Raw genomic sequence first — 24380 nt, 5'->3', positions numbered from 1 at the left:
TGAGTTAATCGATGTTTTTTCATTTTCTTGCTCAGATACTTCAGAAGCATCAAAACAGATTGCAGGGTGCACCTTCACAATTAGCCAAAAAAAAGAGAGAACCATTATAAGCTGACATCAAACAGATTCTTACTAAACCACTAGAGCTTAAGGGCACTACACAAAACACTACCCTGAGCAACCACTTGAGCTAAGTTTGGTGGATACTTCCACAGTCTAACGCACTAAAAGGTTAAAAAAACAAAATCAAGATTCTTGAAATTCATGGTCAAACAAACAATGAAGTTGGAGTTCACCCGGAGAAGCACGATCACTAACATTTTGCACTTGGCTGCATCAAAGTTTAGCTATGCAGAGAAGTAGCATTTTTGAGCTTTTGTCTGATTTCACCAACGAACTTATTAAGACAAAAGCTGAAAATGTGCTCTTATTGATGAACTTGAAGCTCCCTGCGTTTGTATCGGACCATCACTTTTCCTTTCACACCAACAACCATGGCATTCCAGTCAATCTCAGGAAAAGGTGACACTAATTCCAGCTCAAAATTCCTCAGCAAATGACTCCAAATTGCCTTAATCTGCAAATACGCAAAGGGCTCTCCGAGGCATCCATGCCTGCCGCCTCCAAATGAGATGTAAGAGAAGGCCCCGGCCACCTTGTCCTCTTCCCTTCCTGGGGCAAATCTATCAGGATCATACCTATCAGGATCCTTAAAAACATGGGGTAAGCGATTTGCAAAAGCAGGGGAGGTAGCAACTATATGACCCTTTGGAATATCATACTCTTTCCCTTCTCGTGTTTTGACACTAAAATCGCTGTGTGAGCTTCGCATCAGCATGATTAGAGGAGGGTGGAGCCTCAAGGCTTCTTTAATGCACCGATACAGGACGTCCATTTCGGCCAAGATATCATGATCAACCCTGTCACCATACTTGCCCATTATTTCCTTCTGCTCCTCCAATACAGCAGAAAGATACTGCTTCTGACACAGGAGATATGCCCCTGTCCAAGTGGATGTAATTGAGCTGGTGTGCTGTCCCGCAAAAAGTGCAGCAATGAGCAATCCAGTTACTTCAGCTTCTGTTGTTGGGCGACCATCTTTGTACTTCGAATCAATGAAGCACTGCAGCATGTCATTCTCTGATACACCCTTGGATTTGCGGGATGCTATGATGCTGGTAAAGATTTCAGCGAGCCTCTTGCGAGCTCGATCACGACGCTTATGAGCTGGGATGGGCAGGTATGGAAAGAGGACACTGATAGGTTGCATTCCATTATCTAGGTCATGGAACAAAGCAGAAACGTCATCAAACAGCTTATCACGAACTTCCCGGCCCAGGAGACATCTGCTAGCTGTCAGGATGATCAGATGTTCTAACTCATACTTCAAGTCCACCTCACCACTAGGTCCCCACTTAGAAAAGTAGTCCTGCAAATTAAGTTCACATTTTAGATAGGACGGTCCTGAATGTCAAATTAGTGCATAGATGAAGAAATAACAAGAGGCAGAGGAAGGAAACAACTATGAACAATACTTCAAACAGTCACTTCTATTCAAATTTCCCACAGAACATAAATGATAACAATAAAGTCCACAGTTTTCTGCCATATCAAAAATAGGTCGAAAGTTGGAAGTTGAAACATAAAAATATCAAATCCCAAAGAAAGTCAACAGCTCTTCGAAGACTTAAACATAACAACAATTTGGGAACAAAAGAAAGATGCAGTAATCTGTGCCATAAACAGATCACCTTATTCAACATGAACTGAATATAATATGAGGTTCGAACTTGAAACTTTCAACAGACTATCCAATTATTTCATAAAACCTAGCATCTTCATGATCTCAGGTGATGATCATCTACTGCATTAATTGTATGAACCCTCACCTTGTGAGCTTCTCAAAGACTTAAGTATACAATGGGAGCCAAGAAAAAACAAAAAGGATCCAGTAAATCTGCACCATAAGCAGGTCATCTTATGTGTTATGCACTGATATGAGGTTTGAGGTCTATCAAGCTTAGCAGCTTTATGATCTCAGGTCTTGATAATCAGTTACAACATCCAATTCTATGGACTCAAACCACGTGGCTCCGAATTTTGGGGTGAAAATACCTGTATCCTAAAATGACATGTTGCACCAAGAATGACAGAAGAAGCAAAATGACCATGTTCAGTCATCAAACGGATTATAAGGAAACATTTTCTAAAGTGATAATCATAACTTTGACTGAGAAGTTAAACTCAAATTTCAACTTAAGCCAATAGGAAAAATTAACAACATAAAGAAGCATAGGAATGCCAGGTTTTATATTCTGAAAATAAGCATGTCAAGTCGATCCTCAACAGCTTCTCAAATCAGAACAGCGGGAACGTAGGAAACATGCAACAATATGCAATATAACCAGCTCACTGTCACAGCGTTGCTTGTGGTTAACACAAGGGTACCAAATCGCAAGGCAAAGACACGTGAAATGACATGGACGTGCTGGCGCATCAAACTTCAAAAGATGCAAAGGATGATATAACAGAACATATAATATATAGATTTAGAAATTTTGAATAGTGATATACTTCTGGATAAAGACACAATCAGCATCATCCTATATCTCAAGTACCCTACACTGTTATTTCAGACTTAAATAATAAGTTGTTCATCTATCACAGTCAATCTATTCATCTTTAATTCAAACAACCAGAAAAGCACTATAATTATAACATCACGGAGGATTCACCGGTCTTTTATTTATTTATTTTTTTTAGGGGCCAGCCATGTCCGAGTTCGGTCCAAGCCCAAATGAATCTGACTCTGTCACATCTCAGACGAGTGTTGTTACTAATTTAAGTGCATCGACTACGATTGAATTGAAACAATCTGCAATTTACGCAACTGCCAAACCTCACCAATCGGCTTCCTAAATATTGGGCTCTGATGGTTTACACCCACACAATTGCATATACAAAGCAAGCAAAACAATGAAACCAATTTCAGTAGTTTTATAAGAAGCACGTTTTACCTCAGCTTCCATGACCATCTGATCTACATAGCTCTTGAGTTTATTCACTCTCAGAGCCTCAGTGAAGAAGCGGAACTGCTCCTGTCTAATGGAGTAATCAACATCAAACACCACTCCAGGCCCAAACGTAGGAACATTGAACTGATACACCTCCTGCTGGCTAAGATCAGACTCTGAAGCTTTAAAGAAGTGAGCAGACACCTCAGGTCCAATGAAGAACGTTACATTCTTATGAAACAGCCTCAACGTGAACACACTCCCAACCTTAGGATACTCCTCGCGCAGCATCACGATCGGTCCCTTCAAAAATCGGAACAAGCCACCGACCAGTGGCCATGATTTCACCACAGGAGGAAGACGCTTCCTCGATTTTGGAACTATGAAAGCAGAAACCAGCTTGGCCACAACAATCGTGGCCACTATAAGAAGACCAGTGTTCAGAAACTTGCTATCCAACTCCATGAGAAACAGATTCCTATATATTCCCTGAGAATGAAAAGGCAATGGAAGAATCAGAAGAAGAAACTAGATTAAAAGAAACAAAACCAAATCAATGAATCTACCATACATACAGATCTGAGAGAGGGAGAGTGTGTGTGTGAGAGTGAGCGCATTAAGCAAATTAATCATTAAACGAATCTTATATAACCTTGGAGATTAGAACGTGACACGATCAACTTGTGCGATTCAAAGATTCCCAGAAATGTTGAGTAGGATTGCTTAGCTGTTAGTCACCATGGTCCAGATCTAGGTCTCCAATTCTGGGTTCTGCTAAGAGCAAAACTGTGGGTTCTTGTTGAGCTTGTTTAGCAGTCGCTTTGTGCGATGCAGTGTCGTTTATCACACACTTCACGGGACGGGAGAACATTCCAAGGAGTGTGGTGTAGATGTGTGTGGAGAAATGAGTCAAACGACAAAAACAATAAATAAACAATAAATTTAAAAAATGCTTTCGGCCGGGCCCTTTCACGCGAGCTAGTCATTGCCAAATGTCACCCTAACCCAGCGGTCTCTACCCCGCACCAGTCCTTTGGCCAGAAAAAATCCAAGTTATTTAATTATTAGTTAAATTTAAATAATTAAATTAGTTAAATTTAAATAACTATAATTTAAAAAAAAATTATGGCCCATGAAGAGGGAATAAAATAATTAAATTAGTTAAAGCTAAAGTTAAATCACTATGCTATTTTGTCTGGTTGGTGGGAATATTTACTGTTTATATATGGGATTCCCTTTGATACATTTTAGGTGGTGGCCATCCAAAATTATTAAATATTTAACAGTAGTTTATTTAATTCCAAATAGTAATTTGCATTTCTCCCGTTTTTGGTAGAGTATTAGATTTACAATGTTTTTTTTTTTGCCAGCGTTAGATTTATAATGTGACACAATCATATTTATGGTCAAATGTATCATTTTTCCCTATCACTAGTATATAATGAACAAAAAATAAAAGTTAATTGATATTTTTAAAATACCTTAATTTATTTTAAAATTTTAACATCAAAATAAAAAATATATTGATATTTTTACTCCATAATCTTTATCGTAATTTACTTATTTTTTAAAATAATAAGAAATACTAAAAAATAAGTATTCTTCTATCTTCTTTTTTTCCCCACAACATATATATATGTTAAATGTATTAATAACCAACCAAACACAAATATTTAAAAAAAATGACATTTTTAGCAAAGTAGGGAAGATAATTAAGAGCAATATGTGGCTTTTAAATTATAATGTGGGGAATTGCAAATTTGTTATAGTTATTAATTTTAACAAATTAAGAGACTATGAGAGTTTTTGCGTGCATGTGCGTTTTCTCTTTTAAAACAGAAGTAATATTTCCTCGTATTTCCTTAAATTAAGAGACTATCATTGGCACATACCATATTCAACCCATTTGGGTCACTGATTGGTAGCTCAGAAGTAGCTTATTTCACCATAAGTTCATTTGGAAAATTGGAGTTCGTTTGGGAGAGCTTTTGAAACATCTTACTTGGGGACCAAAAGCTAGATTAAAACGCACAATATGTTAAGTGAATTTGAGATAGTTTTTTGAAGTGAAAATTGTGCTTATGGTTGATAGACCGTTAGAATAATAATTAGATGTTATCTTAGTTTTCTCTCACTCCTCCCTTATTATTCTCTCATATTCACTCAAACCACTCATTCCTCATATGCTCAAAAGTGTCACCGCTGTACAAAGCTTGCTTCGTCGCCTCCTCCTCCTTAGCTCCGTCGTCTCGTGTTTGGTCATCTCTTCTCCAAACCTTTTGCCTTGTCCGATATGCAATTGTCGTCTCCAAGCCTTGGTCACCACCATCTGACTGGTGCATGTGAGTTGTGTGTGGAGATCTTAGCCTCCTAGTAGAATACACTCTCTGATCTATCTCTATTAGCCTTCATTCTCGCCAATCTGGTACAGGTCGGTGGAATTTCTTTTTTCTCTTGCTTTTTTAGTGGAATCGCTGAAGTGTCTGTCTATTAATTTGTGTTTTCACCTGTTTATTTGTTGATTTGGTGAATGGTTTTGGTCTATCATTGGTGGTTGACCAAGTGGTTAGTAAGCTTGTGTGTTAATCTCCCCTGTTTGTGTGTCAACCAATGAAACCAAACCTTTTGTGTTTGTTGTTGGTGGTTGATCAAGTGGTTCATAAGCTTGTGTGTTAATCTGTTACTCATTTGCCATTGTACTTCTGCCCTCTTCATTTTGATCACTAGCGAAGAATTGATTATGAATTGTAAATTATCAATAGAATTTATTTTTTTGCCAACTTCAATTGTAATTGAAATGTGGCCCAATCCAACCCATCTATAATGGCCCACCAAGGATTGAGAAAAAGAATGTGATCCATCCTACTCTTTGATGGATTAGGATTTTATCAACCCAACCTATCATGGATCTACAAAGTTAGTTGGTTTTACAATATGGGTTCTTTTCATTTCAAAAAGGCAAATAATTCTTACAAATAAAAAAAAGGCAAATAATTAATAAATTTTAAAAGAACAATGTCGAATTTGCTACAATTAAATTATAAACTTTAATTGAGTAGCGATACACAAAAATCGATATAAATAAGGGAAAGTTATTATGAGGTTTTTAAAAAAGAATATAAATTACTAAAAAATTTCAATAATAAGCGAATAATATGAGTTTTTGCCACTTTCTTTATCAAAAATTGTCATTGCATCTTATTCACTTATTAAGAGATTTTTTTTAATAATTATATATATTTTTAGATTTCATAGTGATGCTCCCTACAAACTATACCCAGGATGCTTTCTTCTGTAAATTTCAAATAAAGTGATTATTGTAAATATAATATGACATGGTTGTAAATCCAAATAGCTAAAAGGGACTCCTGCAAATCGTTGATTGTTCTAGATTTTTTTTAACTCCCTCCATTCCCTTTTTTTAAAAGATGTTTTTTTCTATTTATAATACTCTGTTTAAAATTTTTAATGTTATTTTTAATTTTTACTCCTATTAATTATTAGTTACTCTCATTGTATTAATCATTCCCTCTTTTACCCACTCACTCCTTCACTTTATATATAAAAATATTTATGAAAAATAAATTATTATTTTTTTACATATTTTTAACCAATTTTAAATATAACTTTTAATCCACATAATTTTATTATTTGTATTCTGCAAAAAAAATAATTGCCGGGAATATTAACTGAGGTCAAGGCTAAACACGAACTTCCAATACTAATCCGATCGACATGAGGAGAGGTGAACAATATACTGCAAGTCTAGGACGCTGAAAGCCATCTTCATGATTAATTGCTTAATTCTTTTTGACCATAATGATTAATTAGTTGACTGAACAAAAAAGAATGATTAATTAATTAATTAGTTATGGGATTTATCTTATTTTAATAAAAAAATTGTTTTGTACCAAAATTTTTTAAAAGAAAAACAGTTACTGGGAGCTTTCTGTTTTGGATTCAGTTTGCGCCCCCAATTACTATCACTATTCTTCAAGTAACCAACCCACCAATCAGGCAATCACCATCCCGTTAAACTTCCTTCCCTTTCTCATCGATCCAACCCAACTATCCATCTTCAATAAAGTTACATTTACGATCTCTTCCTTCTTATCTGTATATTCTGTAGAAATGGGTTCCAAGGAAATTCCCCACAAGCGTCCAGATTTCTACCAAAACGTCGTCGTCATGAGGCACGGTGACCGTATCGATAACTTCGATCCTCACTGGGTAACCACGGCAGCTCGGCCTTGGGATCCGCCCCTGACCCATGATGGACGGGTTCGGGCTTTCAATACGGGTCGGAAGTTCCGCCACTGTCTCGGGTATCCAATCGATCGCGTCTTCGTCTCCCCCTTCCTTCGCTGCATCCAGACGGCATCTGAGGTCATTTCTGCTCTCTGCGTCCCCCACGACGATCCCACTATCCTCACCGGCGATGGCTTAGCTATCGATTCTTCTAAAGTCAAGGTTATGTTTTCTTTGGAAAATTAGTTTTTTGGTTAAATTGTATTAGAGGTTGGTTGTTAATAATTGGTCCACGCATTTAACTTTTGGAAGGTGACAAACATGTAACTCATCAAGTCAAGTCGTCATGTCCTCTCTCTCCCTCACATCTGTTTTTTAAATTATAGAAGGATAAAAATAGAATGGCATTCTAGATTCTTGCATACAGGATTTAAACGGTTTTTCTTCCTACTATGATTTAAAGGAGTTTTTTTTTTGTCATCGATTTAAAGGATTTATACTTAATTCTCTACCTAAAGTAATTTATGAGTTTAATCAACTTTGCAAAGTCAATGGAATCAATTTAACTGTGCTTGGAATGCATTAATAACATTTTCTCTTATTATTATGGGTTCCAGAAGTCATAATATCATCATTCCGTCAAAAAATTTGAGGGAATGCTACTGTTTAACAAAACCGATATAAAGTTCCAAAATTGCCCCAATGAATTCCTGCACTTGTTATATTTTGTGAAAAACAGTTCTGTCTTTTTCCATTTGTTCATATCCAATCCTCTTCCGTTTTTATTATACAAAACATCATTAAAATAAATGTTCACCTCCGATTTTCATGCATACTGAACCCTATCTTTTTATACTCCTTTTCATTCCATGCCCTTAAAAATCTTTTGAAGACACCAAACATAACCTTGAAGTTTCAGGAAAGGCATTTAATATACGTTCATATTAGAATAGTTCTTTTTTGCTAGTGGCTAGCTAGGTGAAATCTTCCTTACAGTTAATTGACTCATTAAGCAAAGAAAAGATAAAATACTTGCTTGATGTCTTGTTATGTGGTGTTGTTTATATTGTGTTCAACGATCTATGTCAGTGTTAATACTTCTTTGCTTATCTTAGAAAATGCTGCAAAAGTAACGTGTCTCCATTGCCATTAGATGTGGCAATAAACAGATATATCCTTTGGTCCTTTTCTTGTGACTTTGTGAAGGAATCTTCTCTCTGAGTACTGAAATAGGATTTACGACTATAAGCATTTCTGAACATGCTTACAGAAGCACCAGTAACAAAAAGTAATGGCTTTTGCTAGAACAGTGTTCTGGGGATTTTACCATGCTTAAAATCTAACTCTTGGGTTATAAGATAAGCCGAAGTTATTTGCCAAGGAAATTTCAGAAATAGTCTGAGTTTTCTGAAATTTGAGAGCAAACACGTCGGAAATATCATGAACTTAAACTACAGTAGAGACACTGCGAGTTTGTTGGCTTATGGGTATTATCATGATCTTTCTTAGTCATTTGTTGTTGAAGGTTTTCCTTTTGTCTCGCATATGTTAAAAGTAATTTACACATTATCTGTTGGGACTTAAGCTATGCTATATTCTGATTTATGAGTTTTTATCTGAAAATGGCATTGCAATTATGTATTTACTACTAGTTCGGGAAAGAGGTTCAGTGAACCTTCAGTCTCCACGTTGTGGGTTGAGCAAGGATGACATCCCTTGATTTCTAGCTCACTTTTTCTTCATAAACGATGCTCTTTGAAGAAAATATTCACAAAGTGATGAATTTATGATGAAGTGACCCTAGAGGCCTAGATGGCACTGCAGAGATTTCTGTTTCTTCTACCTACAACACAAGAGTGTAAATTTGAGTTCACCACAATGCCATGAACTGCCTGGCCACTGGTTTTCCAGGATTGTTCTTGCAGTGACCGCTAGATGATTAATTAGATAGAGAAACTCCAGATTCTGATTAGAAAGTGCTCATACACAGTTTACCTCTGATTGGTTGTTGCATTCTAATAGATTACTATGATTTATATATATGTGTGTGAAATACTTGTACATACTCAGGTAACATTTCAGACTTGGCTTCATGATTAAATGTGCTTGGATACGTCATAGAAAATGGGTTTGATGAATATGTAGAATTGAAGAGTCTCGATGTCATCATTCCAGTCCAGTGTCTTTATTTTATATGCTTATGATGCGAGTACTAATTTCTGGTGCCATAAGGTGCTAAAGTTATTCTCTTTTTGGTCTTAACCAACTTTAGGTCTCTGTTGAACTTGGATTGTGCGAGATGATGAGCAGAGAAGCTATCAGTCCTGCATTGGCTCCTAAGGATGGTAATTGGGGTTTTGATATTGCAGAGCGTGAAGCAATTCTCCCAGCTGGAACAGTTGATAAGAATGCAAAAAAGATGTATAAAGAGGTACAGCTTGAGGACTAGATATTTTTCAACTCAGAATTTTTTGGCTGCTACTTGTTTATGCAATTACAGATTTTAATTGTGACTGATGGAATTTTTGCCTGATAAACACCAGTTGCCCAAATGGGAAGAGCCAGTTTTGGGTACAAGAGCTAGATATGAGCAAGTGATTAAGGAACTTGCATATAATTATCATACCGAGAACTTGCTGCTTGTCACACATGGTAAGGTTTTAATTTCTTTTATGTTCAGCGTATGGCAAAGGCACCTTTTGATTGTCAACAAAAAGTGAAAAAAAGGCACCTTTTGATGATGAACAAATTTCTTCTTACCTTTCCCCTTACATTACAGAATTTACAATGGGAATGAAGATTTTAATAATACAAAAAGGGTGGATTATAGTTTGCTCTCCCATTTAATTTGGCACTAAATTTGTTTTCCACTTATGCTTTAAATTTGTGTGCGATTGAACCCTCTTCTGATCTATGTTATTATTTAGTTACACTGAGGTTTTGAGGACCTTACTCTTGTGATTCTTAAATAGGAATTAATAGTTCGAGTGTTAGAAGTCATTTTATAATGTTGTGAGACTAAAAGTAGGACCATGCTCATACTCTGTTCCCAAATGTCACCTACATGGCTTTAGAAGACTGAAACTATTCAATGTATAAGTGAATATCCTTTTGACAATCTAATTGTTCTCCGCTTTGTCATACACACGATTATCTATTAGAGCTGAATACCAAAGGGTGTTTAAATATACCATAGGGGCCTAAATAATACACTTCTGCCTCTAGGAGGTAAACTGATTACTGACCCAATTAACTAGGGATAGATCGTAACTGTTCCCCGGGGGGGGGGAGCGTGTTGGAACTTGCAAATCAGTCATCTAGATGAGCTTCCTTTTTTTCAGCAAGAGTTCTAGTTTGAATTGTAACTGATTTGTGCTCTTTGCAGGGGAAGGAGTTGGAGTGGCTCTTGCTGCTTTCTTAAAGAATGCCACAGTATATGAAGTAGACTACTGTGCGTATGTGGAACTTAAACGACCCATTTTCAAGGAAGATCAATCTTTTACTGCTGGAGAGTTCGAAGTGCTTACTCGTTCTGGTCAAACCGGCATTGGTTATATCCTCCCTGGTGCTTAAACAATTGACGCCAGCAAAACATGATAGGAAGCATAGGTTGGGACTGGAACCACACTTCCTATCTGTGGATAAAATCTTCCTCATAGTCAAACTTGGAATTCAAAATATAGAAGGAGGAGGCATTGCTCCAGTTTGTTCACAGTGAGTTGAGCATAAACTTTGTTGATTGATTCCTGCGTTGTTGCAAATGTAAAATTTGTCTATTCTGTGCTGCCGTAAGCCGAAATAGGATTACCCCTCCTTGGATTTGTATTTGTACTTTTTCTACCAGATAAGGTTTTGCAGAACTAACTCAAGACTTGAATGCCATCCTGCCTGAGGAAACCCATTGGAGCAAGACTTTTTACTTAAGTGAGAAATGACTTTTTTTTTTCTTTAAAAAAAAAAAAGGTTCCAGCAACTGAGCTTGGAACCCGGAGGCCAGCTTCAAGCATCAGAACCTAGGCCACGAGGCCCACGGTCGCCAGTGGCAATTACTTTGAAAATATTGCAATTTTACCTCACAGAGTTACTAAAGTATATACTGTTTAACTTCTAATTGTTTTCTCTCTGTACTACGGAATTTCTGATGGACCCACATGTAAATTTGTCCAAAATGACAGTGCTCAATTATTTCTACATGGAGGAGAGTTGCTTATATGAGTACAGGAATTATTTGTGGTAATAGGCCATTGGTCCTATGCTTTGATTCTTGAAACACGGTTAGACAGATCGAAAATCACGCATTTTTGGAAGAAAGTCTTGATCTTGGAAAACATTACGAGGTTTGATGTCAACTTCTGACTGAAATGGTGATTTCTTCTAGCTTTATCCATCCAAGGAAATCTTGCCTATTATTTGATGAGTTTATGAAATTCTACGTTGTTTTATTTGTTGAATACTTCTCATAAACAAAGAGCTCTTCAAAAACTATCTCTCAGCACACAGACTATCTTTGAAATTGCTGTTATGTTACTCTAGTCTTCCCCATTTCCTTCATTAAAGCAACTATGAATTGAGTTTGGAATCTTTCCCTCACAGAACCAAAATATCTTTGTACTAACTCGTCTTGCAGGTTATGGCCTGGCCATTATTTGGCATACAACTTACAAGCCTTCACGTCATTGGTGACCCCAGCATGGAGGTAGGTTTCAATTTTTAACACGTCTTGCTCATGTCTTCAATTATCTTGTTGACTGATTAGATGGGTTCAATACACTGCACTCCACCAAAAAAAAAAAAAATCTTAATACCTCTCTCCGTTCACATCCAACTCCTCCTTTCTCCCTACTAATAAAGACTTTAAACCTAAGGAAACCAAAAAAAAAGAAAAGAAAAGAAAAGAAAAAGAAAAGAAAAGAAAACTCAATGTTCAAAGAATATCATGATTAAATAGAAAATGAATTGCTCCTTCAGTCCTAAATATAAACCTTTTTTTGTAATGTAAATTATATTATTAAAAAGGGTCTTATATTTAGAACTAGAGGAATATGATTATAAAATTTCACAAAACACTACTATGGTAAGAAAAGTCTGCATGATAGAAAAACATTCAATCTAATCTTCAAAATATCTTAAAGAGTGGGTTAGGGCACATTCAAGGACATAGCTTTTTTTTGTATTTAAAGATATCAATTACTCTTCGTGACATACTTCAAGAATAAAAATACCTTTTGAAGAAACAGAAACGAAGGGTGGGCGAAGGGAAGACCAAACAACTCGTGATGCTAGAGTACTGTAAGAAATCAGAAAAGGTGCTAGAGAACGAAAGAGATTTGTGAGTATGACCGCCACAACTCATGAATAATTTATGAGGGTCCCATATATTTTGTCCTTTCTTTTACAGATAAAACTTTCAGCATGTGTCACACCTCACTAAGTAAGAGCAAAATTAAAGAATATATAAACTGCAACTCAAGGTTTCAGAAGTACGTCACATTGACCACACAGATGATGTTAGGAACATTATTCATAGGGAGTGGCAAAAATACGGCTAGGAAAAATCTTTTCAGTATTGATTACTTGGCCAAGGCTTCTCATGAGATGGAAACTAATTTTTATATTCTTCATCAATCTTCATTTTTTTAAAAAGGTGGATCTTCATGAGTGAGGTTTATTTATTTATTTTACTTATGAGGAAGATTTCAGCCCGCCTCTAATTTTCCTAGTCTATCTCCTTCTCTCGATTAAAAAAGGGGTTTGATCAATGATATAAAAGCTTGCTCTCTGTAAAAGGTTTTAGCTAAATAATAAGTCAGACTTAAAGTTTCTGTATTTGTTCTGTTGACCGTAACATGCCAATCTCTAGGCAAAAATAATCTAATATTATTAACTAAAACCACAATTTTGAAATCACTTTTATCCATTTCAAATTCTATAATTACTAAATTACTTTAAATTATAAATTATTTTCTAAGGTTAGTATTTCGTTTAGGCCTCAACTGACTGTTAATTGTGGATTTAGTTTTTATTCAGAAAGTCCGAATTTTACAATATGCATAATCAATATTACTACGAAGAAAAATTCTTTTTTTGTCACCAGAAAGAATTATTCTTTTTTTAATTATTTATAAATGGGAACAAAAGGAAAGCTAAAAAGATCTTCTAAAAAGCCATCAAAGAAAATCCAAAATCCATCCATCATTAAGAAGAGAGTGTGGTCTTGTTGCTGGCTAGTTTCCAAGCTCCCATGCTATCACTCTGCCATGGAGAGAAAGAGTCCCTGCATAGCCATGGTTCCAGCTCCTGGCTTTAGCCATCTCCTTCCACTTATTGAATTCTCAAAACGACTCGTTGTTCGTCAACCTCACTTCCACTTCATCTTTTTCATCCCTACACTTGGCCCGCCTTCTCCAACTACGATTTCCATCTTTGAATCTGTCCCACCACAAATAGACTTCACTATTCTTCCTCAAATCAACATGGAAGACCTCAAAGCTGAAGACCCAGAAACACAAATTTACAACACTGTCACACTCTCTCTTCCATCTCTTCATCATGCTTTGAGCTCATTTGATTCTCTAACCCATCACCTTGTTGCTCTAGTTGTTGATTTCTTCTCAATGGATGCATTAGACATAGCAAAAGAACTCAAACTCAAGTCATATCTTTTATATCCTTCATCAACGACTTTACTATCTTTGTTCCTCCATTTTCCAGAGCTTGATGAGGATCACGAGATGGTTCCTACTGGGTTTCGAGAGTTGTCACACCCCCTGAAACTTCCAGGTTGCGAAATAAATTTATGTTGAATTTTCACTCCATAAAGACATTTTTCTGGGGGGAATGTTTCAAGTGAAAATGAATATTGTATTAACATCTAAAGATTTCTGCAGGTTGCATAAGCTTTCAAGGAAAGGATTTGCCAGATCCATTTCTAGGAAGATCGAGTGGAGGCTACAAAACAATTGTTCAAGCATTCTTAATAAACCTGACTTTCTTATATTTCATCCCTTGTTATTCCCTTTTATGTTTGTGATTATGTCCTCCCTTCAGTTGGCAGCAACTCCAACCACTGTTCTGTATTTTTGTTTTCTCTCAGATCAAGTCTCGTTTTCCAATCATTATTATTCTTCTTTTCTCTTTGAACAATTTCTGTAGGACAGAACCACAGGGACTGGATAACTTCCTGTACTCTTTGCATGTAGATTGTGCTATTTTGTTATTTGTGAATTTGTGATGGACATGAGAAAGTGAGAAATACCTCATATCGTCTATATATATAGAAAATGGCCACTGGTTTTCCAGTGTGATTCTTGCAGTCACTGCTAGATGATTAATTAGACAAAGGAACTCCAGATGCTGATTAGAATAGTGCTCCCACACAGATTTACCTCTGATTGGTTGTTGCCTTCTACTAAATTACTATAATTTATATGTGTGTGTGTGAAATACTTGTACATACTCAGGTAACATTTCAGACTTGGCTTCTTGGTTAAATGTGCTTGGATACGTCATAGAAAATGGGTTTGATTAATATGTAGAATTGAGAGTGTCTTTATTATGTATGCTTATGATGCGAGTAATAAATTCAGTTCATTGGCTCATATTTGAGGAAGAAGCTGTGCTTTAAGCTTCAGAGATACTTACAAAACTTAAAATAGTGGATTGCCTATACATTTCATCTTCTTTAGTCAAACAACAGAAATAACGCAAATGGATTAAACTGCTTTCGGAGAAACTTTATTCAAATTAGAGAATATTAGGATGATGTTTTCCATTTCTAAGTTTGGTTCAGTCAAAGAAATTTGGGAAATTGGATTAGGATCAAATGACATAGTAAAATGTTTTATTATTTTTATCAGTTGAGTTTTTTTTTTGTTGAACAAATTTTAAGAAAAGGGTTGGACTCACTCACAATCTAAGAGCAGGACAACTAATCATTGACCCCAATCCTACCCAGCGTTGTAGTTTAAACTAGAATGAGGATCCTGTTATTTACGAGTTGAAACATTGGCTTCAAAACTGTCTCTTCCAATGCAAAACTCGCTTTCTCAATGAGCGTGTCCAACCCCTTTGCCCACTGAATCCATGCATGAGGAGTTTTTGTCGGTTGAGTTTTAAACCAACGTAGTGTGGCCACCGGCTGTAGCAAATAATTTCTTAATGTAATGATGTGCCTTCTCTCGCATGATGTAGAATATATATTGATTTTAAAACTATTGGATGAATAATCTAGACACAAAATAAAAATAAAAAAATTTGTTTAGTTAAGCTTTCAAAGTAACGCGCTCTAATACGTGTTATAATATTTTATTGATGGTTAGTATTATAAATTATTTGTGACAACTTTGTTTAAATTATGAATGGGTTGGTCTTTCATGTTCGTATTGACGTGAAATTAAGAATAAAGGAAAGACTGATAGCACGTAGTCGTCTATGAAAAGTATCATATTGATTAGCTACAAAAAATAAGGTTGACTTGGACGCCATTTTCAATCTTGTCACTCCCACAAGCGATTCGTTGCTTCATGTTGTAGCCCAACATGGGAGTGAACAAGTTGTATGGCTTATTGCTTTTCACTATCCTAAGCTTTTGTAACAGACAAATATCAATGATGATTCTCCACTTCATGTTGCTGCAAGAGCTAAGAATCTTGTCGCGGCTAAGAAAATTCTGGACTTGGATAAGCACTTTAAGACATCTGAAGAGGAGGCTAAATCTATGTATAAAGTGGAGCTTATAATTAATGTGATGCAGCAATTATGTGAGGACGGCTTTGCACGAAGCTGTTTTGAGAAAGGATTATTCTGTGGTTCATTCCTTTTTAGCTGAACGTAAGTAAAGTGATCTGGCCTCTTATTGGACTTGGAACTATAATTATGGTTGTAAATCGCCAATGTATTTAGCAGTCCTAGCAAGGGCTAAGAATATTCTTCGTCTTCCCTTGAGTCAAATTCCAATCCCCCCGGGTAAGGCTGTTTCAGATGGTGACTCCCCACTTCATGTTGCAATATCAGAACGAAATAAAGGTAAGTGTACTCTTGAAATACTTTATACTCTCCTGATTTTAAATATAAAACCCTTTTTATAGTGTAATTTGGAGAGATTAAGGAACTTAAATAAATTGCCTTAAAGTACTCTTCCAATTCTTTATGTAAGATCTAATTAACTAATTTGAGTAGATTAAGGATGTTAGTTAAATTAGTAATATATATTTTTTCTAAAACATCTAAAGCATCTTTCCTTAATTGCCTCCTCCTCCTCCTACTTAATTATTATTAGGAGAATATCAATAGGGTTAATTTGGGTAAAATTAATAAACACATAAAATAGGTCTTACATATAGAACCAATATCAACTCATCAATTTAGTCTTACATTAAGGACCGGAGTAGTATTATATTCATCATTGTTCTCTAAACTAATTTGTCCATCTTATAAATTGATATATAATGTAGTAATAATAATAATATATATAAGTATTTTAAAGTGAACATGTAACATATAATATAATTAAATATTTTTTAGGATTCTTAATTTTCTCAAATTAGCCAACCGAGTCTTATACAAGACTGAAGTAGTAATTAATTGTGTTTGTTTTACTTTTTCCCTAATGTATGTGTTTTTTTTCTTTCTTTTTTTTTTTTGGCGTGAAGACCTATTGAAGATGATCGTTAATACAAAGGAAGAGTTATTGTATCAAAGAGAAGAGAACAACAATAATACTCCTCTTTATTATGCAACATACTTCAGTTACATGGAAGGAGTTTGTATAATGTTAGAAACTTCTTCCATGATTTCTTTTCAACGAAACTCAGATGGCAATCTTCCAATTCATCTCGATTGCGAAAAGGGAAGTGTTAAAATGGTCAAAAAGTTGCCTGAAATAGAGCGGCCTAATGCTGGACGTTGGTCGAATAATAAAGGTCTGAACAGTCTTCACATTGCCGCAATGAAGGGACGAATTGATGTGATAAAATATCTATTGAAGCACCTCAAGATTCATCATGATACTGTGAATAAGAGAGATGTAAATTTAAATGGAGATACTTCCTTATTTGGATTCAAGAGAATTGCGTCTTTGAACTCTACTCTTTGTGTCACAAAACAAAATGATTAATGTCAACCTAGTCAACAACCAAGATTTAACAGCTCGAGATGTTGTTCAGATTCAAGGTACGTAGAATTGCAATGGCACGGCAAGAGATATGATTTATAAGTATCTATGTCTTCTTCTTGTCAACTTTCTAAAAGGTTTTGATTCAAAAGACTTGTTTGTCTTAAATACAAGACCTCAATTCTCCTTATTTTTTTATTTTCCTCCCAAAATATCCCAATTGATTGTAGGAAATTACCACCAAAGGGTGGTCCCAATACACATAGTTAAATAGGCTAGCTTAAGGAGATCAACACACATTTGTGATAAATAGCTAATTTAACTAATTTTTATAAAGTTCCCAAATTATTTATCTAGCTCTTATATTGGAATATTAATAAAATTAGTTAAGGTGGTTATTTGTCATGCATGTGTGTTGATATCCCTAAACTATACTAGTCAATCACGTGTATTGGATGATTGGAATAATCTTTTAGTGAGAATAGTGCTCACACACAGATTTACCTCTGATTGGTTGTTACATTCTAATAAATTACTATAATTTATATATGTGTGTGTGAAATACTTGTACATATTCGGGTAACATTTCAGACTTGGCTTCTTGGTTAAATGTGCTTGGATACGTAGTAGAACATGGGTTTGATTAATATGTAGAATTGAGAGTGTCTTTATTTTATATACTTATGATGCAAGTAATAATTTCTGGTAACAATAAGGTGCTAAAGTTATCTCTCTTATTGGTCTTAACCAACTTTAGGTCTCTGTTGAACTTGGATTGTGCGAGATGATGAGCAGAGAAGCTATCAGTCCTGCATTGGCTCCTAAGGATGGTAATTGGGGTTTTGATGCCGCAGAGCGTGAAGCAATTCTCTTAGCTGGGACAGTGGATAAGAATGCAAAAAGGACGTATAAAGAAGTACGGCTTGAGGACTTGATATTTTTGAACTCAGAATTTGTTGGCTGTTACTTGTTTGTGCAATTACAGATTTTAATTGTGACTGATGGAATTTTTGCCTGATAAACACCAGTTGCCCAAATGGGAAGAGCCAGTTTTGGGTACAAGAGCTAGATATGAGCAAGTGATTAAGGACCTTGCAGATAATTATCATCCGAGAACTTGCTGCTTGTCACACATGGTGAGGTTCTAATTTCTTTTACGTTCAACTTTTGGCAAAGGGACCTTTTCATGATGAACAAATTTCTTCTTACCTCCCCTTGCATGACAGAATTTACCATGGGAATAAAGATTTTAATAAAACAAAAAGGGTGGATTATAGTTTGCTCTCTTATTTGATTTGGCACTAAATTGGTTTGCCACTTTTGCTTTAAATTTGTGTGCCATTGAACCCTCTTCTGATCTCTGTTATTATTTAATTACAACGAGGTTTTGAGGAAATTACTCTTGTGATTCTTAAATAGGAATTAATAGTTTGAGCGTTAGAAGTCTATTGTAAACAATTTTATAATGTTGTGAGACTAAAACTAGGACTATGCTCATACTCTGTTTCGAAATGTCACCTACATGGCTTGAGAAGACTGAAACTATTTAATGTATAAGTGAATATCCTTTTGACAATCTAATTGTTCTTCACTTTGTCACACACACGATTATATCTGTTAGAGCTGAATACCAAAGGGTGTTTAAATATACCATAGGGGCCTAAATAATACACTTCTGTCGCTAGGAGGTAAACTGATTACTGACCAACTTAACTAGGGATAGATCCTAACTGTTCGGGAAAATGCAAATCAGTCATCTAGATTTGCTTCCTTTTTTTGTTTTTTTGTTTTTTTTTTTGTAGCAAGAGTTCCAATTTGAATTGTTAATGATTTGTGCTCTTTGCAGGGGAATGTATTAGAGTGGCTCTTGCTGCTTTCTTAAAGAATGCCACAGTATATGAAGCAGACTACTGTGCGTATGTAGAACTTAAAGGACCCATTTTCAAGGAAGATCAATCTTTTACTGCTGGAGAGTTCGAAGTGCTTACTCGTTCTGGTCAAACCGGCACTGGTAATATCCTCCCAGGTGCTTAAACCATTGACGCCAGCAAAACATGATAGGAAGCATTGGTTGGGACCGGAACCACACTTCATGTCTGTGGATGAAATCTTCCTCATAGTCAAACTAGGAATTCAAAATATAGAAGGAGGGGGCATTTCCCCTGTTTATTCACAGTGAGTTAAGCATAAACTTTGTTGATTGATTGCTGCGTTGTTGCAAATGTAAAATTTGTCTATTCTGTGCTGCTGTAAGCCGAAACAGGATTACCCCTCCTTGGATTTGTATTGGTACTTTTTCTGCCAGATAAGGTTTTGCAGAACTAACTCGAGACTTGAATGCTATCCTGCTTGAGGAAACACATTGGAGTAAGACTTTTTACTTAGGTGAGAATTGACCTTTTTTTTGGGGGGAAAAAAAAGGTTCCAGCAACTAAACTTGGACCCTGGAGGCCAGCTTCAAGCATTAGAACCAAGGCCATGAGGACTACGTTCGCCAGTGACAATTGATTTGAAAATATTGCAATTTTACCTCACAGAGTTACTAAAGGACATACTGTTTAACTTCTAATTGTTTTCTCTCCGTATTGCAGAATTTCTGATTGATCCACATGTAAATTTGTCAAAAATGACAGTGCTCAATTATTTCTGCATGGAGGAGAGCTGCTTATATGAGTGCAGGAATTATTTGTTATAATAGGCCATTGGCCCTATGCTTTGATCCTTAACACACGGTTAGACAGATTCAGAATCACTCATTTTTGGAAGAAAGTCATGATCTTGGAAAACATTACGAGGTTTGATGTCAACTTGTGACTAAAATGGTCATTTCTTCTAGCTTTATCCATCCAAGGAAATCTTGCCTATTATTTGATGAGTTTATGAAATTCTACATTGTTTTATTTGTTGAATACTTCTCATAAACAAAGAGCTCTTCAAAAACTCTCTCTTAGCACATAAACTATCTTTGAAATTGCCGCTATGCTACTCTAGTCTTCCCCATTTCCTTCATCAAAGCACCTATGAATTGAGTTTGGAATTTTTCCCTTAGAACCAAAATATCTTTGTACTAACTCTTCTTGCAGGTTATTGCCTGGCCATTATTTGGCATACAAATTACAGGCCTTCACGTCATTGGTGGCCCCAGCATGGAGGTACGTTTCGATTTTTAACACGTTTTGCTCACGTCTTCAATTATCTCGTTGACTCGTTAGATAGGTTCAATAAATTGCACTCCACAAAAAAAATTAATACCTCTCTCCATTCACATCCAGCCCCTCCCTTCTCCCTAGTAATAAATACTTTAAACCTTACCCAAAAAAAAAAAAAAAAAAACCTCAACGTTCAAAGAATATCATGGTTAATGGAGGTAAGTAATGAGGATGGGAACCGCACTTACTTGGAGGTGGACGGATCAGTACGTCAGGATGGAAGCAGCACGTGCGGAGGGGTTCTGCGAGGGTATTTGGCAACTCTCAAAAGTCCTTCTTAAAAACATTTTTATATAAAACGAGACAAACTCTTTTATATATTTATTTTGTAAATTGTAAAAATATTTTTAAAATCGTGGTTTGGTTTCTATCTAAACACTCTTTGTGAAACTTAGAGAAAAGTTGGATACGAGGGTTTTAATGCAAGACCATTTCAGTTTTTAAAAGATATCAATTGCTCTTCATGACATATTTCAAGAATAAAAATGCCTCTCTTTTTTTCTTGAGAAGAATCAAAACACGTTTAAAGAAACAGAAACGAAAGCCAGGCAAAGGAAAGACAAAAAAAAAATCTTGATGCGAGGGTACTGTGGGAAATCAGAAAAAAGTGCCAGAGAACGAAAGAGATTTATGAGGATGACCGAGACAACTCATCAGTGCCGTATATTTTGTCCCTTCTTTTATTGACAGAGCTTTCAACCGGTGTGACATCTCACTAAGTAAGAGCAAAATTATTAATTGAAGAATAAATAAACTGCACGTGACGGGGACCACCTCTTCAGGGACATGGGTGATGATGTTAGGAACATTATTCATAGGGAGTGGCAAAAGTACTGCTAGGCTTGATGAGAGAGAGGGGGGGTTAATCCTTTTACTTATAAGGAAGATTTCAGTTATTATTAAAAAAAAAAAAAGTTTCAGAAGTACAACTCCGCAGCTAACTTTCCTAGTCAATCTCCGCTCTCTGTGAAAGGTTTTAGCTAAATAATAAGTAAGACTTTTAAAGTTTCTTTATTTGTTCTGTTGACAGTAACACGCCAATCTCTAGGCAAAGATAATCTAATATTATTAACTAAAAACCATTTCAAATTCTATAATTACTAAATTACTTTAAATTTTAATTTATTTTCTAAGGTTAGTATTTCGTTTAGCCCTCAACTAACTGTTAATTATGCAGTTAGTTTTTATTCAAAAAGCCGAAATGTTACAATATGCATAATCAATATTACTAATTTACTATGAAGAAAAATTATTCTTTTTTTTTTGTCACAAAAAAAATTATTCTTTTTTTAATATTTATAAATGGGAACAAAAGGAAAGCTAAAAAGATCCTATAAAAAGCCATAAAAAGAAATCCAAAATCCATCCATCATTAAGCAAAAAGCAAAAAGAGGGGGGTCTAGTTGCTAGCTCGTCTACAAGCTCCCACGCTATCACCCTGGCATGGAGAGGAAGAGTCCCTGCATAGCCATGGTTCCAGCCCCTCGCTTTAGCCATCTCCTTCCACTTATTGAATTCTACGGGACTAAATATGATAATTTAAAAAAAAACATATATTTATTATAAATAATTAACTTATTAATTTTTTTAGTAGTTTTAAATTGATTATCTAACTTATATATCAAGAATTAAAGTTATAAAGCGGTATTCACCTTTGACCCAAGACATTTTCCGCGTAGGCATGCCACATTGGCACTTGTTGACGTTTCGCGGGTCCAATCTACATATTCTAATATCGTTTGAAACTCAAGGATATCAATTGTTCCTCATGAAATATTTAAACAATCCATAATAAAATACCTTCATCTAAAAACGGAAACGACCTGTGGGGAACAAAAAGACAAAAAGACCTTGATGAGAAAGTATTGTAGAAAACGTGGGGCAAGAGAACCAGGGATTTATGAGGATGACACTTCTCATCATTGATTTTTGTGGGTCCCGTCTATTTTGTCTTTTATAATGGTAAAACTTTTTTGGACCAGCTTATAATGGTAAAACTTTGAACAGGCATCATCAAAAAGAAAAATCCTATAAAAAGCTCTCAATAAAAATCCATCGCCAGTTTCCCAAGCTTCCAATATCACTCTTCCATGGAGAGAAAAAAGCCTTGCATAGCCATGGTTCCGGCTCCAGGCTTTAGCCATCTCCTTCCACTTATTGAATTCTCAAAACGACTCGCCGTTCATCAACCTCACTTCCACTTCATCTTCTTCATCCCTACACTTGGCCCACCTTCTCCAATTACGATTTCCATCTTGGAATCTGCCCCGCCACACATGGACTTCACTATTCTTCCTCAAGTCAACGTGGAAGACCTCAAAGATGAAGACACACCAACACAAATTTACAACACTTTGACACTCTCTCTTCCATCTCTTCGTCATGCTTTGAGCTCATTTGATTCTCCAACTTATCACCTTGTTGCTATGGTTGTTGATTTCTTCTCAATGGATGCAATAGACATAGCGAAAGAACTCAAACTCAAGTCATATGTTTTATATCCTTCCTCAACGACTTCACTATGTTTGTGCCTCCATTTTCCAGAGCTTGATGAGGATCATGAGATGGTTCCTACCGGGTTCCGAGACTTGTCACACCCCTTGAAACTCCCAGGTTGCGAAATAAATTTCTGTTGAATTTTCACTTCATAAAGACATTTTTCTGGAGGAAATGCTTCCAAGTTAAATTGAATATTGCATTAACATCTAAAAATTTCTGCAGGTTGCATAAGCTTTCAAGGAAAGGATCTCCCAGATCCATTCCTAGAAAGATCGAGTGGAGGCTACAAAACAATTGTTCAAGCATGCAAACAACTTCGTTTAACAGATGGTATCCTAGCGAACAGCTTCGTAGATCTGGAACGAGAGGTAGCACTAGCTCTACAGGAAAGTGATAACCATCCTTTGGTTTATCATGTAGGGCCTATTATACAGACAATGTCGACAAGCATAGATGAGTCCAATTCAAAGTGTTTAACATGGTTGGGAAATCAACCACGAAACTCAGTTCTATACGTCTCTTTTGGGAGCGGCGGAACATTATCACAAGAGCAGCTTGATGAGCTAGCCTTTGGGTTAGAGATGAGTGGCCATAAGTTCTTGTGGGTCTTGAGGGCTCCCAGTGGAGTGGCCAATTCGGCTTATTTGAGCGCACAAAAGGAGGACCCCCTCGACTTCTTGCCCAAAGGGTTTCTAGAGAGAACCAGAGGTCAAAGCTTTGTGGTCCCATCATGGGCCCCACAGGTAGAAGTTTTGAAACATGAATCTACTGGTGGATTTCTGACTCATTGTGGTTGGAACTCAACGCTTGAGGCTATCGTTTATGGCAAGCCAATGATAGTGTGGCCATTATTTGCAGAGCAAAAGATGAATGCTGTGATGCTAACTGAACAATTTAAAGTTGCAGTGAGGCCGAAAGGTGATGAGAATAAGGATGGGATTGTAATGAGAGAGGAAGTTGCTAGAGTTGTGAAAATATTAATGGAAGGTGATGAAGGCAGAGAACTCCAAAGAAAAATTCAAGTGTTTAAAGATGCTGCTGCTAAAGCTCTAAGTCAAGATGGTTCTTCTGCGAGGACGCTATCTCATTTAGCACAAGAATGGACAAATTTCATTGGCAAGTAGAAAATTTTATGACTTCAACTTATTGGCAATAGTTTTAATGATCATTTGGATGCCTTTCATTGTGTCAACCTATTGATGTTGTTTCTGGTAAAAAAAAAAAAAAACCTATTGATGTTGTTGCATATCTCTTGACGAACTGCTTTTCCAGTGTTGCCCTCAGTTTCGTGTCTCTGAA

At 36.0% G+C, this 24380-nt stretch overlaps 3 protein-coding genes across 3 annotated transcripts; 2 read left to right on the top strand and 1 right to left on the bottom strand.

Moving 5' to 3' along the window:
- LOC114743892 (sterol 14-demethylase-like) lies at positions 1–3867 on the bottom strand. Its single transcript, XM_028932093.1, has 3 exons — positions 3667–3867; positions 3018–3503; positions 1–1429 (listed from the first exon to the last, which is right to left on the bottom strand). Exons 2-3 carry the CDS (start codon positions 3477–3479, stop codon positions 428–430), a joined length of 1464 nt encoding a protein of 487 aa, XP_028787926.1. The 5' UTR covers positions 3480–3503; positions 3667–3867; the 3' UTR covers positions 1–427.
- Positions 3868–6975: 3108 nt separating this feature from the next.
- LOC114743898 (uncharacterized) lies at positions 6976–10864 on the top strand. Its single transcript, XM_028932099.1, has 4 exons — positions 6976–7484; positions 9535–9693; positions 9806–9914; positions 10648–10864. The coding sequence occupies exons 1-4, from the start codon at positions 7146–7148 to the stop codon at positions 10833–10835; spliced, it is 795 nt and encodes a 264-aa protein (XP_028787932.1). The 5' UTR covers positions 6976–7145; the 3' UTR covers positions 10836–10864.
- Positions 10865–22670: 11806 nt separating this feature from the next.
- On the top strand, positions 22671–24275 carry LOC114743895 (hydroquinone glucosyltransferase-like). The gene is made up of 2 exons (XM_028932096.1): positions 22671–23195; positions 23304–24275. The coding sequence occupies exons 1-2, from the start codon at positions 22673–22675 to the stop codon at positions 24203–24205; spliced, it is 1425 nt and encodes a 474-aa protein (XP_028787929.1). The 5' UTR covers positions 22671–22672; the 3' UTR covers positions 24206–24275.
- Positions 24276–24380: the final 105 nt, after the last annotated feature.

Source organism: Neltuma alba, unplaced genomic scaffold, assembly GCF_004799145.2.
Source record: "Neltuma alba isolate B1F8T4 unplaced genomic scaffold, ASM479914v2 tig00004173_pilon, whole genome shotgun sequence".
Taxonomy (NCBI): Eukaryota; Viridiplantae; Streptophyta; class Magnoliopsida; order Fabales; family Fabaceae; genus Neltuma; species Neltuma alba.
This window is presented reverse-complemented; position numbering and strand designations above follow the sequence as displayed.

Coding starts and splice junctions, on each gene's coding strand:
- LOC114743898 (XM_028932099.1), top strand. CDS start 7,146: ATGGGTTCCAAGGAAATTCCCCACAAGCGTCCAGATTTCTACCAAAAC. Junction 7,485..9,534: donor TCGATTCTTCTAAAGTCAAG/GTTATGTTTTCT, acceptor AACCAACTTTAG/GTCTCTGTTGAACTTGGATT. Junction 9,694..9,805: donor CAAAAAAGATGTATAAAGAG/GTACAGCTTGAG, acceptor GATAAACACCAG/TTGCCCAAATGGGAAGAGCC.
- LOC114743895 (XM_028932096.1), top strand. CDS start 22,673: ATGGAGAGAAAAAAGCCTTGCATAGCCATGGTTCCGGCTCCAGGCTTT. Junction 23,196..23,303: donor ACACCCCTTGAAACTCCCAG/GTTGCGAAATAA, acceptor AAATTTCTGCAG/GTTGCATAAGCTTTCAAGGA.
- LOC114743892 (XM_028932093.1), bottom strand. CDS start 3,479: ATGGAGTTGGATAGCAAGTTTCTGAACACTGGTCTTCTTATAGTGGCC. Junction 1,430..3,017: donor AGATGGTCATGGAAGCTGAG/GTAAAACGTGCT, acceptor CTTAATTTGCAG/GACTACTTTTCTAAGTGGGG.